General features: G+C 43.8%; 1 protein-coding gene across 1 annotated transcript in view; it reads left to right on the top strand.

Moving 5' to 3' along the window:
- Positions 1-17,666: 17,666 nt before the first annotated feature.
- Positions 17,667-18,625, top strand: part of IL23R (interleukin 23 receptor) — a gene marked incomplete at both ends in the record, with an annotated part of 44,768 nt that continues 43,809 nt past the window's right edge. Inside the window, one exon of the mRNA XM_081325492.1 lies at positions 17,667-17,760. Within this exon, the coding sequence (XP_081181618.1) occupies positions 17,667-17,760 (94 nt within the window). The remainder of the gene's footprint in view (positions 17,761-18,625) is intronic.

Below are 18,625 nucleotides of genomic sequence, written 5' to 3' on the forward strand. Positions count from 1 at the left end.
GAGATATTTTGAATACTGATGGGACATTAAAATCGAAACAAGAGCTGGAAAATCAGAGCATCAATATGTCATGGTGGGCATTGTTACAAATACAAAATAGATATGAAAAAGATGTGAAACTGTACAGATTTTATAAAGAACAAACTGTATTTGATAAGATATTGTTAACTTCTGATGAGAAATTAATTAAGAAAATGTATAATTTTTTGTTAATTTTAGAGATGGAAAGTGAACAAACTAAAGAGACAATGACAAGCTGGGCGAAAAACTTTGGTTATAATATAGAATTAGAAAAATGGCAAAAATTATGGGAGAGAAATTATAAATTGACAATGTCAACTGTGTATAAAGAAAATTTATATAAAATGTTTTATAGATGGCACTTGCCACCAGCAAGATTAGCAAAAATGTTTAAAAATGTGTCAGATAAATGTTGGAAATGTAAACATAATTCAGGTACGTACTATCATATCTGGTGGACATGTGACAAAGTAAAGGCCTATTGGAAAAAAATACATGCTTGGTTAGAAAAAATATTAGGAGAACATGTAGCATTTAATCCTGAATATTTTGGGGGGGTATAATACCAGAAAAGATTAATAAGCAAAATTTATATTTGGTTCTACATATTACAACGCCAGCAAGAATAATCTACGCGCAATGTTGGAAGAATGAACGAATACCATCAGAGGAAGAAGTAATTAAAAAAATACTGAAATGTGCTGAGATGGACAGACTAACTATGAGGCTGAAAGACAAAGAAGAAACAGAATATTACCAAAGCTGGAATTTATTCTACAAATGGTTAGAGGAGAGAACCAAAGAGTAGGACTTGATTATGTATTAGCTTTTATGAATCCAGATCACACGCTGATTGAAAAATTAACATACGTATGTAGAGAGAGAAAAAAACAATAAAAAGCTTACTAAAAAAAACATTTAAACTAGATCCTGCTGTAGTGCCGGTCAGGATTAAACCTCATAGAGTACCATTTGCTCTTAAACACAAGATAGATGCTGAGTTAGATAAACTTGTAGAACAGGGAGTACTGCAGCCAGTAGATGGGGGTGAATGGGAGACTCCAATCGTAACGCCACTAAAAGCCAACGGGGAGGTCAGAATCTGTGCCAATTACAAATGCACAATCAATCGCGCACTCAAACAGCATGCATACCCAGTACCAGTAGTAAGCCACATCCTGGCGTCCTTGCAAGGCGGTACAAATTTTGCAAAATTAGATTTGGCTCAGGCCTACCAACAGCTTCCTGTTGACATTCGCAGCACAGACAATTGTAACCCATAGGGGGGCGTTTAAAGTGAAACGCCTGCAATTCGGGGTCAGCGTAGCCCCCAGCATTTTTCAAGGCATTATGGAACAGACGCTCAAGGGCATCCCGGGGGTTTGCCTCTATTTTGATGACGTGCTCATCGCCGGTGAGTTCACCGAGGTACTAGCAAGGAGGCTAAGAGCCGCCCTTCAAAGGCTGCGCAAAGCAGGCCTCAAGCACTCTGAGGTCCCAAGCAGTCAGAGCAACGGGGAGGTGGCCGTAGGGGGGCAAAGCCCAGGAGTGCAACATGGGGCCCCTGATGGAGAAAGCCAACCAGAACACTACAGCCGCTGTGCTAACTCTGCAGAAGGATTGGACTCTGGGGTGGGCCGACCTGGAATGGCCGGCCAGAGAATTCTGAGTCAGCCAGACTCGTTTGAACTTATGGACCCTTGTTTACCCAGCCCGGCAGGCAAACTGGTAGGCCAGGGAGTGCCTGGTTCTCCCAGGCGCTCCATGAGGGTTCGCAAGTCTCGTGCATATTTACAAGATTTTGTTCCAAAATAATGAAACTATAATGTTGTATGTGTCATTGATTTGCTGCTAGCCAGGAGAGCCTCTGTATTAGCAAGTACGGAAAATGTGTACATTTGCATACTACTTCTGTATCGCAGTAAAACTTGTAAATGCTATAATCATTCCCTTTGTTGTTATAATGTGTGTACATTCTAGGGGGGAGGGGTGTAATGTATTGGGCTTTGTCTTCCAAGAATATCACATGGGGTTAATTGCTGGAAGGTTGCTTAAGCAGGGAAGCTGGCTAACGGCTCCCAGCTACTCAGACAATCCATCTCCAGCGCCACCATTGGCTGCCTCTAGGGCGGCAATAAGTTGCTTCAAACCTATTGGCCACCGCCTAGAGGCCATGGTATAAATTGCTGCATTCACAGCCCTGTTTCTCAGTTCAGTTCCTGCAACCAAATAAACAATGATCCTTGCTGAACTCACTTGCCTCGTCTTGTCAATCAAGCAACGAACCCAGTATTTAACATTAAACTTGAGCAGGGGTTTGGACTAGACTAGAAGATCTCCAAGGTCCCTTCCAACTCTGTTATTCTGTATCAAGCAAGCTTGAGCATACACATGCACAGAATTATGCTCATATTAAAAAAAATCTCTATATCTCCTCACACATGATAAAAGTTCAAAGGCATATGCATCTAATAATACCAAAATGGTAAAATATAAGAGTACTTCTTCTTACGTACCATAAGTATTAAATGTTTTGATAATCAAGTTTTTCTTTTCAGCTCCCTATTTCACAATCACAATTAGGCTTCTACTATTCCCTTTATGTGTCAGCTCTTCCAGGAAACTGAATCCACAAGTTTAAAAACTGGAACTATGTTTAACGATACAAGCTGTGGTGAAAGAATCCTGAAAGCCTGGCTGTGCTTTCTTTCCTCCCCTCTTATATCCCAGGGAAGCCATTCTAGCTTCCTCCCAAAGTTTTCTTTGTTCCCTGAGCTTAAAAGCATGTTTTTGTATATGTTGTTGTAACCCTTTCTGTATAATTTTTCTGAGGTAACTTCTGAGACTATATTATGGAGTAGATTTTGCCGCATTGACTGTATTTTCTAATAGCAATAGCATTTAGACTTATGCACTGCTTCACAGTGCTTTACAGCCCTCTCTGAGCGGTTTACAGAGTCAGCATGTTGCCCACAACAATCTGGATCCTCATTTTACTGACCGTGGAAGGATGGAAAGCTGAGTCAACCTTGAGCAGGTGAGAATCGAACTGCTGAACTGCTGGCAGCCGGCAGTCAGCAGAAGCAGCCTGCAGCGCTGCATTCTAACCACTGCACCACCACAGCTCATATGTAATAGGTCACATGAATTCCACACAGATCTGGCCTGCAAATGTGCACAATTGTTCTCCATGTGGATCAGCTATTGCCACTTGGTCCATGTTTAGGCTAAAACATGCATGTTTGATTTCAGGAATGGAGCAAAACTTGCATGTTCCACTGAGCTGTTTTGGAGAGGAGCAAGACAAAAAACCCAAGGACATTGGCAATGGCAGGAGTAAGCAGAGACAGGAAAAGAAAATGCTGGAGAGATTGGAGAACAAATTGGCAGAGAAGAATGAGAAAGAGATAAAAAGCACACCAGCTTGCTGACTCTATAAGAATCTTCTAGATCAGTGTTTCCCAACCTTGGGCACTTGAAGACCTGTGGACTTCAACTCCCAGAATTCCCCATCCAGCATTGTTCGCTGGGGAACTCTGGGAGGTGAAGTCCACACATCCTCAAGTGCCCAAGATTGGGAAACATTGCTCTAGATTTTAGGCAAAACCTGGAATAACCAAAATATACTAGAACTTGGTTTGGCTGAACTGTATCTCACCTAAATGGTAGAACTTTTAGAATATAGTGTGTATATTTCAGTTTTGAAAGAAAATATAATTTTTATGTTACGCACAGGTCTAATTTCCTTCCTTCCTTCCTTCCTTCCTACCTACCTACCTACCTACCTACCTACCTACTTACCTGACTGAAGATAATTTTAACCTGGAATTTTATAGACTGAGTTCAGCATTGTAAGAACTACAATTAGGTCTCACTTTTGTGCATTATAAATCCTGCCACCAACCAAATCTTAAACACTCAAAAACGGGTTAATTCATTCCCTGTTGAACTTAACAAGTTCTTTTAAATCAAAACAACCATCCAGCCTCAGAAAATAAATCAATAAAGCATAGACTCACTATCACCATGACACCCTATGATCCTTTGAGAAATTCTATGTAACTCTGAAGTATATAAAACAACTTCTTATATACCCATAAAATACCATATGGCAGTGTTTCCACACTAAACATTTACTGTGGAGTTTCTGTTCCTCTTTTGTATGCAAATTTGTCATGTGCAGTATTTTTTCCCCACTCTGAGATATCAATAGAAGTGCTCTGAAGCTAATGTTCCACATTCCATAGAATATAGCACAGTTTTTAGTGTCTTTGCTGTTCCTCAAGATGCAAGAGAAAAATAATGATATATCCTTTGATATACTTATTTAAAATATTTAAAATCACAGAATTGTTTTTATATATTACAACTAAAGTGAGACTATTATATGCTCAAAAATAGAAAGGCTTGACCTAACCTACAACAGAGGAATGATTGATGAAGATAATGGAACTTGCAGAGACGGCTAAATTAACCTCTTCGAGAAAAAAAAATCTACATTTATGTTTGACTAGAAAATCTTCTATAGATCTTTTATGTGAAGCAAATGATGATTAGAAAAAAAGTTAGATAATAAAAAAGTGAGGTGGTTTTTCCCCCCTATAATCATAGAGTAAGAGAGAACTTTGTAAATGTACTTACTTTTGCTGCAAAGGAAATAGCTTATTCTTTCTATTTTTTTCCTTTAGATTCTTTCTATACATTTGCTTATATTTTTTCCTTTCTTTACTGCTTCTGCTCTGTTAGTTTATGTTCATTTTTAGGTGTTTTGTAACACACACACACACACACACACACACACACACACACACACAATGCAAAAAGCTGCCCTTATTGCTGTTTGGAAGTAGCCTTGACAATTATTTTGTGCCAATGTTAGCTATTTTGCTACTAACAAAAATTGCAAAGAAAAAGATACTATACAGTAATTCTGATCAAACAAATAGACCAAATCCTTCTTTTCAAGTTCTCAGAAATGAAATTTTAGCTCTGTACTATAAATACAGAACTAACTTTGTTCAGAGTGAACTGATAGGATCTGGAGGACAGGAGAGCAGTGGGGAGAAAGCAGTAGAACTTTGAGAACTGTGGGTTTCCCCACAGAGTGACTCACAAAATGAACATTTCTTAAGCAAGAAACACTAAAGTCTTAAAAGGTTCTTACTCAAGTAGGTCATGACTAAGAAGCTGCTTTTTTCTCCTCTGTTTCTATTGGTGCCCCTAGTAGTGAATTTTAAAGGACATGCAGTAAGAAATAAGACTTTCATTCGGCACCTGCTAGTAGTGAAATCAAGTTCAAACACAGAAATGAGACACGTGGCTGGATGAAGAAAAAGGTAAAAATATGTTCAAATAATTGATGCAATGAAGCTATGAATTAGAGAGAGAGAGAGAGAGAGAGAGAGAGAGAGAGAGAGAGAGAGAGAGAGAGAGAGAGAGAGAGAGAGAGAGAGAGAGAGAGAGAGAGAGAGAGAGAGAGATCTACAAATCTACAGCAAATTGTGTTTGATTATTTTTAAAATTTGAGACAAATTAGTAAATGAGAAGGGGTGAAGGTTTAATTTACATTAAGTTAATGTAAGTCTTCTGTTTTCCACATTTAACTAGTATATTGCTTTTTGCAAAATACAGGTTTTGTTTTGTTCATTTATTCTTTTGTGTTGAAAATATTTTTATGAAGCCTTTTGAGCAGATACTGCATGATGACAGCCTTTTCCTTCTTAGTTAACTGTGTTGATTCTCTAGCAAATGTACATGGCATGCAAATGTACCTAGATGCAAAGTCTACCTTTTCAGATTGCAGATACTGCTGAATCTATTTGAATTGTGCCAGTTCTTGGACTTTATGTTATACTACTCAATATAAATGAAGTATATTTATAATAAAATTGATTTTATTCCTATATATACTAAGAACTGGAATAAATACAACCAGGTTTAAACTGTTTCTTCCCAGTAAATACAAGAGTAAAAAAGGATTTTATATATTGAGCTATAAAAGAAAAGTCAACATCTATAGCAGTCAATCCCTTCCCTTCCCTCTTTCCCCTTTCCCCTTTCCTTTCCTTTCCTTACCTTACCTTACCTTACCTTACCTTACCTTTCCTTTCCTTTCCTTTCCTTTCCTTACCTTACCTTACCTTACCTTACCTTACCTTTCCTTACCTTACCTTACCTTACCTTACCTTACCTTACCGAGTCACTGTTGACCCTTAGCAATTTCTGGGAGAAGTCACTGCAGTTTTATTGGCAAGGTTTTTCAGAAATGGTTGCCATTGCCTTTTTCCTGAATCTGAGAGAGAGTGGCTGGCCAAAGGTCACCTACCTGGCTTTATACCTAAGGCAGAACCAGAACTCATTGTCTCCCAGTTTCTAGCCTGGCCCCTTAACCATTATACCAGGCTGTCTGTCTCTTTTCTACCTAGTGTTAGTATATAGTTTTGCTGCACTGTATTTTTAGTGATATGAAATGTATGTCTTTGTCATAAAAAGCAATTGTTATCATAGAAAAATCTGCTAAGAAATCAACTAAAGGGAACAGATCCTTATCTAAATCCTAGTTACTCTCATCTTATACTAAGAAGTAAATGCTACTGAGTCAGTTGCCAAAAAGTGATACATTTAGGAGATTGCCAGTGATATTTGTTTTCCAAAATGGAAATCTGGGGGAGGGGGAGGGGGAAACCCTGAATATTGATAAAAAGAAAGCTATCAGGAATTCTTCAGCATGATTTCCAAGCCAAGTGAACAAATGAATTAGAGAAAAAGGTTCCTTCAGAGAAAGGAACAAAAGAACTCAAAGCCTTTCCTCCCTAGAAATTTACAATACAAGTAAAGCAGCCTGGCAACTCCAACTTTACTCCTTGTTTAGGTGACATTGACCTTCTTATCTCTGTGATTTAAATAATCTTTATCCCACTGTTTTGTGTATCACCAAGGACCCAATCCTTTCTCCTTAAATTGTAACAGCTCTAGGATAATACAACAAAAATGAAGTAATCTTCACCTGTTTGGGGCAGTAGTATTCATGTGATCAGCTCAGCTTTGACTTTCATTGCAAATTCCCCTCCCTAGATAACATCTGGGAAGATCTCTGTACTTTGGGACACAGGGCAATTTCAAATATATGCTCATCTTCTATGACAAAATGTCTAACATAGTAATGAGAAGACAGTGCATGGCAGGGCAAGGATTGGGATCCATTAAGATTGGCTAGTAAGGAAGTATACAAAAAATGTAAGGAGAAATGCAAAAATGATAATAATTAAAGTTATTTAGCTATCTAGCCATTAATGGGGGACGAGGTTCCAGCATGTATAACAAAAACATATTAAAAGAGAATAAGAAAATTGCAAAGAAGCTGAACTCTTTGCATTGGTCTTCACTGCAGAAAATACTGGACGGTGCTTAAACGTTTGTCAAGAAGATAAACCATGTAGATGGTTATTCTGACAACAGATTCATTCTACTTGATAAAGAGGGTGGGGGGGGGAAACAAATCTATCGGGTCCAGATAATATCAAGCTATATACTTGCTTCAATTATTCCAATGTGAAAAGGAGTTAATGTTCTAATCAAAAGATGAAGCAACTTCCAAAGACTGGTTTTGTGCCAGTAGACTGTAAAACAGCCATTCTAACAAGATTTTTAAAATCAGACTGTGGCAGGGAAGGGAGAGGTTCTTGCAATTTACATTCAGTTTTGCTGTATACGTTTTTGGATAAATTAAGAAAAATCATAAAGATAAAATTACTGAGGATATATACAGGTAGTCCTCGACTTATAAAAGTTCATTTAGTGACCTTTCGAAGTTACAACAGCACTGAAAAAAGTAATGACCATTTTTCACCCTCACGACCGTTGCAGCATCCTCATGGTCACATGATCAAAATTCAGACATTTGACAATTGACTCATATTTATGATGGTTGTAGTGTCCCGGGGTCATGTGATCATCTTTTGTGACCTTCTACAAGCAACATCAGGGGGGAACCAAATTCACTTAATAACCGTGTTGCTGACTTATCAACTGCAGTGATTCAAAAATTTAACAACTGGGGCAAGAAAGGTCCTAAAATGGAGCAAAACTCAATTAGCAAATGTTTTGCTTAACAACAGAAATTTTGGGCTCACTTGAGGTCGTAAGCCGAGGACTACCTGTATGAGGTTTTGCTGAAGGGAAACCCAGTATATGCCACTACATCAGATTAGGTTGGGGGCAACAGGTTCAAGTGTTCTCTAAAAACTATGAAGCACTCTGAGTCATTCGGGGCTTGTCACAATTTTCTAGTGAATGTGTCTAAAGATGTTGGTGATATAAGATTAGAGGGCAAGAAGGAAAGTCATATTTTGCTCCTGGAGAGCAAAAGGTGAAGAAGTATCATCTGATCAATAAAAGAGAATATTTGTAGTTCAGAATTGAAATGAGGGACATTGGTGCTCTCTCAGCTTAGTTGTGTGTTTTGTTTTTTTACAGATATTTCAGTACCCAAACTAGGTAATATCATCCATGCATTGTTTGGGTAATGAAACATCTGCAAGAAAACAACCAAGTTCAGAAAGTACCAATGACCCCCTCAGAATCATCTTAGGCTTATAAAATAAATGTCTATCAAAAATCAGTAAACATGTTGGCAAGAGTAAATTTTTAAGTTTGTTTTCCTTCAAAGAGATGTAAACAAAAGTTGTTGTCGAATAAGCATAGTTTGGGTGGTTATGTGCTCAGGTCAGCCATTTTGGTTCTGATGGTGGTCTTATAAGTACTTAAAAATGTTCTATTTTATGATGCACACTTTCCAGAACAAACCTGTGACCATATTGGTTCAATATAGGTTCAGATAATCCAAATCAAATATTCTGATACTTTCAAGGGATTCTGATTTTGAAGAACCTTAATAATTCACTTCTTAATCTTTTTTTTAAAAAAAATGGTGCAACTTTTTATTTGTAAAATTTGGGTATACTCAAGAACGTCATTCTTCCTTTTTTGTCTTTCTTTGGGATGACGTTAGCAGCTTTGTAAGATCTGTAAATCAACCTGGAAAATTGCCCAATTTTCTAGCCTTGCCTAGAAACTCTTAATCTCATAGCATTTTTGATTGTTGTGGTTGTTAGTTGTGAAGTCGTATCCGACCCATCATGACCCCATGGACAATGTTCCTCCAGGCCTTCCTGTCCTCTACCATCTTCTGGAGTCCATTTAGGCTCACGCCTACTGCTTCAGTGACTCCATCCAGCCACCTCATTCTCTGTCATCCCCTTCTTCTCTTGCCCTCAACCTTTCCCAGCATGAGGCTCTTCTCCAGTGAGTCCTTCCTTCTCATTAGGTGGCCAAAGTATTTGAGTTTTAGCTTCAGGATCTGGCCTTCTAAAGAGCAGTCAGGGTTGATCTCCTCTAGGACTGACCGGTTTGATCGCCTTGAAGTCCAAGAGACTCGCAAGAGTTTTCTCCAGCACCATAGTTCAAAGGCTTCAATTCTTTGGCGCTCAGCCTTTCTTATGGTCCAACTTTCACAGCCATACATTGCAACTGGGAAGACCATAGCCTTGACTATACACACTTTTATTGGCAGGGTGATGTCTCTGCTTTTTAGATTAGAGGGCACTAGAATATAAACTGAGAGTAAACCCACTCTTTACTAGTACTGATGTTGTTACAATTCCTAGCATGCCCAAGATGGCGGACGTGCTTGGCTGAGCTCCGCGAGCTCCAGCTGTTAGGCGTCCCCTAGGAGCCCCTCAGGAGCCTTTGGGCTCTCTGTGTTGGGGATTGGGGGTTCATGCTGACAGGCAGTGAGGCAGCGAGGCAGTCGACGAGGTAGTGGTCCGCTCAGGCTCTTACCAGCTGGTCTGCCCGTCCGCTGGCCCTGCTGTCGTCCGCTTGCTTTTTGCCTTTTCCGGGCCGTCTGCGGCTGTTCGCGGCCGACGCGGCCGACGCCGGTGTTTCTTGCTGTCCTGGGCCGTCTCGGGCCGTTTCGGGCCGTTTTCGGCAGCGGCGTCCTCGAGCCGTTCTCGTTCGGTGGAGGAGACGCCTGCGAGTCTATCTGGATGGCGGCGGCGGCAACAGCATTGGCGTTGACTTTGGCGTTGGCGGCGGCAGCCTTTTCGAGCCGCGTTCGGCGGCGGCAGCGGCCCGTGTTCGTGTTCGGTGGCAGCAGCAGTGGCGGCGTTTCGGGCCGTGTTCTGGCCGTTTTCGGCAGTCGGCGGCTGACGGTGATGTTTCCTGGGCCTTTTGGCCCATGCTACCAGCGGTGACATCTGGTCTGCTTTCGGGCCGCTCTCGGCGGCATTGGCGTCCTCGGGCCTGTTCGGGCCGTTCGCGGTGGTCAGCGGTCGGCTGCGGCGTTTTCTGGGCTTTTGGCCCCTTTCGCCGGCGGCGTCGTTCCCATGTTGCTCCGGGCCGCCTCGGGCCGCTTTCTGCGGCGTTGTCGTCCTCGGGCCGTTTTGGCGGCGGAGAGGACGACTGTGAGTCATCTCGGCGGCGGTGGTGTCTCCCTATGCCGGTTCTGGGCCGCTTTCAGCGGCGACGGCGTCTTCGGGCCGTTCAGCGGCGGAGAGGACGACTGCGGGTCATCTCAGTGGGGCGACGGCGGCATGTGGTTCCTGCACCGTTCTCGGGCCGCTTTCGGTGGCGGCGACGGCGTCTTCAGGCCACCTTCACCACCTTGGCCTGCCTAGCCCTCTGCCTTGGATAGACATATATATTTACCAACTTTCTGCCTACCCCCCCCCTTTGGACGTGGACGGACCTGGGTACTAGCCACGGTGGGAGAGTGGCTTGGGTTTACATCTGCAGCCCCATAGAGGTGGGAGCTCTATGGGGTATGCCTACCCAGGGGTATATCTTGGACCACCCCCAGGAACAGAGTTGCAACCCGTCGTGAGAGGACGGGGGGTGGCCTGTTTCTGGGGGCACCCAACTGAGTGGCAGTGAAGTTGGGTGAGGGTCCAGATATTCATTCCTTTTGTTTCGATCCTCCTATGGAAATTAACAACTATGGGACTGCCTTTCCTGGACTTGCCGAACTTATATGCATCGATATACCAGCACAGACTTGTTCGCCCTCAGGGGTGCCCCCCTCTCCTGGGTGTGACCCGCCTTTTTTAATACCTCCAATCTCAATGAAGGGCCCGATTGTTGGGACCCTGAGAGATGGCCGGGCAGGGGCAGGGGCCTTCAATATAAATTTAATAGGAGGCCCCTGGTTAATTTTTTAGCAAAATTTTTATGGGGTTAGGGAGAGGGGTGGGAGTGGGTGGGGGTTGTTTGGCTATGGGGGGTGGTCAATCAACTGTGGCTCAGGCCAGGCCTGGGTCTGGCCACGCGGGGGGAGAACAGGGTGTGGTTGCCTCCGGGGCTCTGGAGCGGGTCGTGGGACTACCGATTCCCACGACGTTGGGGAATGGCAGCAGGTGCATAAACAGAGGGCCGTATCGTTACCGGGGGGTCGTCTCCGCTACTTGCAAGCGGTGGGGCACCCCGACCCTCTGTTTCTTCCCCGAGGTTCCGGGAGCGAGGATGTGCAGCCTCCTGAGCTCTGGCTGGTGTACCTGAATGCCAGGTCCGTGGTTAATAAAGCTCCCCTTGTTCGGGATTTAGTTGAGGGTGAGCATGCGGACCTGGCTTGCATCACGGAGACTTGGTTGGGCCCAGAGGGTGGGGTCCCTTTGGTTGACCTCTGCCCACCAGGTTTCCGGGTGCTACACCGGCCTCGAGCTCAAGGTAGGGGTGGGGGTGTGGCGGTAGCTATTAGGGAGACCTTATGTCCGCGGGAGACCACCGTTCCTCAGATAGTCGGGTGTGAGTCTCTCTTTCTGAGATTTGGTCCGGGGGTGCAGTTGGGCTTGCTGCTGGTGTACTTTTCGCCTAGTCGTGCAGTGGCAGCCCTGCCCGAGCTGCTCGATGTCCTCTCTGGGTTGGTGATTGAGTTCCCCAAACTTATAGTTTTGGGTGACTTCAATCTACCATCCCTGGGAGGTTCATCTGAGCTAGCTTGGGAGTTCATGGCTTCCATGACGGCCATGGACCTGACGCAAGTAATTTCTGAACCAACTCATGAGGGAGGCCACACCCTTGACCTGGTTTTCTTATCTGGACGGTGGTTTGATGATCTTGGTGGGGGCTCTCCATTCATTATGCCCCTGTCATGGACCGATCATCAACTCCTGCGGCTGGTCTTCCGTTTTGCCACCCCCCGCCGTGGGGGTACGGAGCCAATTAGATGGTACCGCCCCAGATGCTTAATGGATCCTGATAGGTTCCAGGCAGCGCTGGGGTCCCCACCTGCCTCCGTTGCTCACAACTCGGCGGATGCCCTAGTGGAAGCCTGGGAAAGGGCGGCCGCTGGGGCACTTGACCGAGTTGTACCCTTGCGGCCCCTGACCCGGTGCAGATCCCAATGAGCTCCATGGTTCTCCATGGAGCTCCGGGAGATGAAGCGTCGGAAACGGGGCCTAGAGAGCTGTTGGAGGTCCAGCCGATCCGAATCCGACCGGTTGCGACTGAGAACCTTTATTAGGTCTTATCTCGCAGCGATGAGGACGGCGAGGTGTAATTACTTCTCTGCCCTCATCGCGTCCGCAGATAATCGCCCGGCCGCCCTGTTTAGGGTGACCCGCTCCCTCCTTAATCAGGAGGTGAGGGAGGAACCCTTGCAGGGTCGTGCCGAGGAGTTTGGTCAACATCTGCTGGATAAAATCGCTCGGATTCGGACCGGTCTGGACTCCAACTGGGCAGAGTCCGACGATCAGGACACGGGAGGTCTTGTCGATGTTATCTGGGAGGAGTTTGATTCTGTAACCCCTGAGGAAGTGGACAGGATTATGGGGAGGCTGAGCTCCACCACATGTTTATTGGACCCGTGCCCTTCTTGGCTGGTTTATGCAGCTCGGGAGAGGACACGAGGCTGGTTCCAGGCAGTTATATCTGCTTCTTTGAGTGAGGGTAATTTCCCTGCCGTCTTGAAGGAGGCGGTGGTGAGACCTCTCCTCAAGAAGCCTGCTCTGGACCCAGCTGTTTTGAATAACTTTCGTCCGGTCTCCAACCTTCGCTTTCTTGCGAAGATTGTTGAGAGTGTGGTGGCGCATCAGCTTCCCCTGGTCCTGGATGAAGCGGATTATCTAGACCCATTCCAATCGGGTTTCAGGCCCGGGTACAGCACGGAGACGGCATTGGTCGCTCTGGTGAATGATCTCTGGAGGGCTCGGGACAGAGGACATTCCTCTGTCCTTGTCCTATTAGACCTCTCGGCGGCTTTCGATACCATCGACCATGGTATCCTGCTGCGGCGTCTCAGGGGATTGGGAGTGGGAGGCACAGTTCTTCAGTGGTTCTCCTCCTATCTCCTGGGACGCTCGCAGTCGGTGTTGGCAGGGGGGCAGAGGTCGACCCCTAGGACTCTCGCTTGTGGAGTTCCTCAGGGGTCGGTCCTCTCGCCCCTCCTGTTCAACATCTACATGAAACCGCTGGGTGAGATCATTCGTGGTTTTGGAGTTGGGTATCATCAGTATGCCGATGATACCCAACTTTTCATTTCGACCCCAAACCACCCCAGTGATGCCCTCGATGTGATGTCCCGTTGCCTGGAGGCGGTTCGGGCCTGGATGGGGAGGAACAGACTTCAGCTCAACCCTGACAAGACTGAGTGGCTGTGCATTCCGGCATCCCGGGACATTCAAAATATTCCACCTCTTCATATGGGGGGTGAGTCTTTACCCCCCGTGGATAGGGCTCGCAACTTGGGAGTCCTCCTAGATTCATGGCTTACTCTGGAAGACCATATAGTAGCCGTGACTAGGGGGGCTTTCGCCCAGGTTCGCCTGGTGTGCCAGTTGCGGCCCTATCTGGACCGGGATGCCCTGTGTACGGTCACTCATGCGCTCGTGACCTCTCGCCTGGACTACTGCAATGCTCTTTACATGGGGCTTCCCTTGAAGACCACTCGGAGGCTCCAACTGGTACAGAATGCGGCTGCGAGAGTTGTCTTGGGAGTTTCCCGGTACTCCCATGTTACACCTTTGCTCCGCGAGCTACATTGGTTACCAGTTGTCTTCCGGGTGAGATTCAAGGTTTTGGTTATGATCTTCAAGTCCTTACATGGCATGGGTCCGGGGTATCTCGAGGACCACCTGCTGCCGGCGTCAACTCCCCTCCGCCCTGTGCATTCCCACAGAGAGGGCCTCCTCAGGGTGCCTTCGGTCAGGGAATGTCGACTGGTGACCCCCAGGGGGAGGGCCTTCTCTGTGGGCGCTCCGGCGTTATGGAATCAATTGCCGGTTGAGCTCCGGATGGCATCGGACCTTCGCTCCTTCCGGCGCGGTCTGAAGACCCACTTATTTGAACTAGCTGGTCTGGCCTGATGGGGAACGTTAGGGTTTTTAATGGGTCTTTTATTGTTATTGTAATTTTTAATTGGGCACTTGTTTAATTCTTTTTTAATTTTTGTATTGTTATTTATATATGCCCTGTTAACCGCCCTGAGTCCTTCGGGAGAAGGGCGGTATACAAATTTAATAAAAGTAAAGTAAAAGTAAAGTAAAGTAGTGTGCTGTCTAGATTTGCCATGGCTTTCCTCCCCAGAAGCAAGCGTCTTTTAATTTCTTGGCTGCAGTCCCCGTCTGCAATGATCTTGGAGCCCAGGAAAATAAAATCTGTCACTACCTCCATTTCTTCCCCATCTATTTGCCAGGAATTGAGAGGGCCGGATGCCATGATCTTGGTTTTCTTAATGTTAAGTTTCAACCCAACTTTCGTACTCTCCTTCTTCACTCACAACAAGAGGCTCTTTAGTTCCTCTTCACTTTCTGCCATTAGATTGGTATCATCCACATATCTTAGGTTGTTGATATTTCTTCTGGCAAGCTTAATTCCAACTTTTGATTCATCAAGCCCTGCCTTTCTCATGATGTGCTCTGCATATACGTTAAATAGGCAGGGCGACAGAATACACTCCTTTCCCAATTTTGAACCAATCGGGTTCCGTGTCCAGTTCTCACTGTTGCTTCATGACCCGCATATAGGTTTCTCAAGAGACAAATAAGATGGTCTGGTACTCCCATCTCTTTAAGAACTTGCCACAGTTTGTTGTGATCCACACAATCAAAGGCTTTAGCATAGTCAATGAAGCAGAAGAAGATGTTTTTCTGGAACTCTCTAGCTTTCTCCATGATCCAGCGTATCTTGGCAATTTGATCTCTAGTTCCTCTGCCTCTTCGAAATCCTGCCTGTACTTCTGGTAGTTCTCGATCCACATACTGCTGGAGTCTAGCTTCTAGGATTTTAAGCATAACTTTACTAGCATGTGAAATGAGTGCAATGGTGAGATAGTTTGAACATTCTTTGGCACTGCCTTTCTTTGGAATTGGAATGTAAACTGATCTTTTCCAATCCTATGGCCGCTGTTGAGTTTTCCAAATTTGCTGGCAAATTGAGTGTAGCATCACTTTTATTGCATCATCTTTTAAGATTTTGAATAGCTCAGCTGGAATACTGTCACCTCCACTAGCTTTGTTGTTACTCAGCTTTCCTAAGGCCCATTTCACTTCACATTCTAGGATGTCTGGCTCAAGGTCAGTGACCACCTCATCGTGGTTATCAGGGACGTTAAGCTCGTTCTTGTATAGTTCTTCTGTGTAATTTTGCCACCTCTTCTTAATTTCTTCTGCCTCTGTTAGGTCCCTGCCATTTTGGTCCTTTATCATGCCCATTTTTGCATGAAACGTTCCCTTCATCTCTCCAATTTTCCTGAAGAGATCTCTAGTCCTCCCTATTCTATTGTTTTCTTCTATTTCTTTGCACTGTTCATTTAAGAAGGCATTCTTATCTCTTCTAGCTATTCTGTGGAATTCTGCATTCAATTGGGCGTATCTTTCTTTTTCTCCCTTGCCTTTCGCTTCCCTCCTGTCCTCAGCTATTTGCAAAGCTTCCTCAGACAGCCATTTTACTTTCTTGCATTTCTTTTTCTTTGGGATGGTTTTAGTTGCTACTTCTTGTACAATGTTGCGAACCTCCATCCATAGTTCTTCAGGCACTATCAGATCTAATTCCTTAAATCTATTTGTCACCTCTACTGTATATTCATCAGGGATATGATTTAGTTCATACCTGAGTGGCCTAGTGCTTTTCCCTACTTTCTTCAGTTTAAGCCTAAATTTTGCAACGAGAAGCTCGTGGTCTGAGCCACAGTCAGCTCCTGGTCTTGTTTTTACTGACTGTATAGAGCTTCTCCATCTTTGGCTGCAGAGCACATAGTCAATCTGATTTCTGTGTTGACCGTCTAGTGATGTCCATGTGTGTCCATGTCTCTTGGGTTGTTGGAAAAGAGTATTTGCTATGACCATCATATTCTCTTGACAAAATTCTATCAGCCTGTGCCCTGCTTTATTTTGTACTCCAAGGCCAAACTTGCCTGTTATTCCGGTTATCTTTTGGCTTCCTACTTTAGCGTTCCAATCCCCCATGATGATAAGGACATCATTTTTGGAGTTAGTTCTATAAGCTGCTGTAGGGCTTCATAGAACTGGTCAATTTCATCCTCTTCAGCACCAGTGGTTGGGGCATAGACTTGGACTACTGTGATATTGAATGGTTTGCCTTGGATTCGAACTGAGATCATTCTGTCATTTTGGGGATTGTATCCCAGTATTGCTTTTCCTACTCTTTTATTGACTATGAAGGCTACTCCATTTCTTCTGAGGGATTCTTGCCCACAGTAGTATACCTGATGGTCATCTGAATTAAATTCACCCATTCCTGTCCATTTTAGTTCGCTGATACCTAAGATGTTGATGTTCAGTCTTGTCATCTCTTGTTTGACCACGTCCAGCGTTCCTTGATTCATGCATCTTACATTCCAGGTTCCTATGGAGAAAAAATCTTTACAGCATCGGACTTTCCTTTCACCACCAGACACATCTACAGCTGAGCGTCCTTTCGGCTTTGGCCCAGTCGCTTCATTCTTTCTGGCACTACTAGTACTAGTCCTCTGCTCTTCCCCAGTAGCATATTGGACACCGTCCAACCTGAGGGGCTCATCTTCCAGCATCATATCTTTTTTCCTTTTGGTACTGTCCATGGGGTTTTCATGGCAAAGATACTGGAGTGGGTTGCCATTTCCTTCTCCAGTGGATCACGTTTTGTCAGAACTCTCTGCTATGACCTGTCCATCTTGGGTGGCCCTGCAGGGCATAGCTCATAGCTTCATTGAATTATGCAAGCCCCTTTGCCACAACAAGGCAGTAATCCATGAAGGGGGCATTTTTTGATACTTATCTTAAAATAAAAAATATCCGCTTAGCTTAAAATAGTAATATCTTTCTATAGCTGCTGACAAGCAGGATAAAATGTGTAAAATAATATTTGCTGTCCTTAAAAGTTGTTCAAAAATATCTTAGTAGTAAAACCAACACTGTAGCGTTGATTTTTGTGAAGGAGAAATTTGGGGAAGCTAAATAGAGAGTTTAAAAAAGAATGAAGAAATTTATTTCCAAAGCTAAATTTGTCCTTCCAGTTGTTTCATCTTCCCCATTCAACAGTTTGGTAGCATTATGTTCAATATTTTTTAAAGCAATATTGGTAGAGAAAATCATATTGTTGTTTTTTTTCTTTTAGACAATGTCTTTTGACAAAGGTCCAACTTCTTCCAGATCATGGGAATATATAAAGTATTGTTAATTTTAAACTTACTTTTCTGTAAGATCCCTCAAAGCCTTCTTTCTCATCGGTGCTTACCTAAAGGGCCAGGTAAGTATTATATCCTGTAGGAATTGGGAGAAACTAAATGCAGGTAGTCTCGATTTATAACCACAACTGAGCCCATTTTACGACCTTGCTTGCCCAGAGTTATTAAGTGAGTTAAGTCAGTAACATGGTTGTTAAGTCAACCTGGCTTCCTCCCTGACTTTGCTTGCAGAAGGTCACAAGAGATGACCACATAACCCTGGGACACTGCAACTATCATAAATATGAACCAGTCGCCAAGCATTCAAATTTTGATCACATTACTATTGGGATGTTGCAACAGTTGTAAGTTGAAAAAGTGTTGTAAGTCACTTTTTCCGTCCCGTTGTAACTTCAAAGAGTCACTAAATGAATGGTTATAAGTCAAGGACTACCTATAATTAAGTGGGGAGAGAGGGAGAATTAGCAGGGCATCCTAACACCCTATTAAACATCTGAATATAATGTGTCTTGCAGACACGAGGATTTAGCTTACAAGCAAATAAAATCAATACCAAAGTAAACATAAATAAATATGAACATCCAATACATTTAACTATTAAACAGTGATGCATTTTATTGGGTTCTGTAGCAAAACCATAGATGGGTAAGGATGAGTTGAAAATATCCCTTGTGCTACAAAAAGAATAAATTATGGTATCAAGAGGGTGTGACTGAGCTGATGATTCAATCCAGCTAGCAAGAATTCTTGATTACAATCATCTTTTATATTGGAACTAGGCTTAATTTGATAATCAGATGAACTTAAGGAAGCATGAATTTTAATTTTTCAAAAACAATATGTCTTCTTGGCTAAATGTCAAGAGGCACCAATTTAGTAATATCAAAGCATTTTATTCTCACACGTTTCACTTAATAGAAAATTTTT

The sequence above is a fragment of the Vipera berus genome (genome assembly GCF_964194415.1).
Source record: "Vipera berus genome assembly, chromosome: 3".
In the NCBI taxonomy this organism is placed as follows: domain Eukaryota; kingdom Metazoa; phylum Chordata; class Lepidosauria; order Squamata; family Viperidae; genus Vipera; species Vipera berus.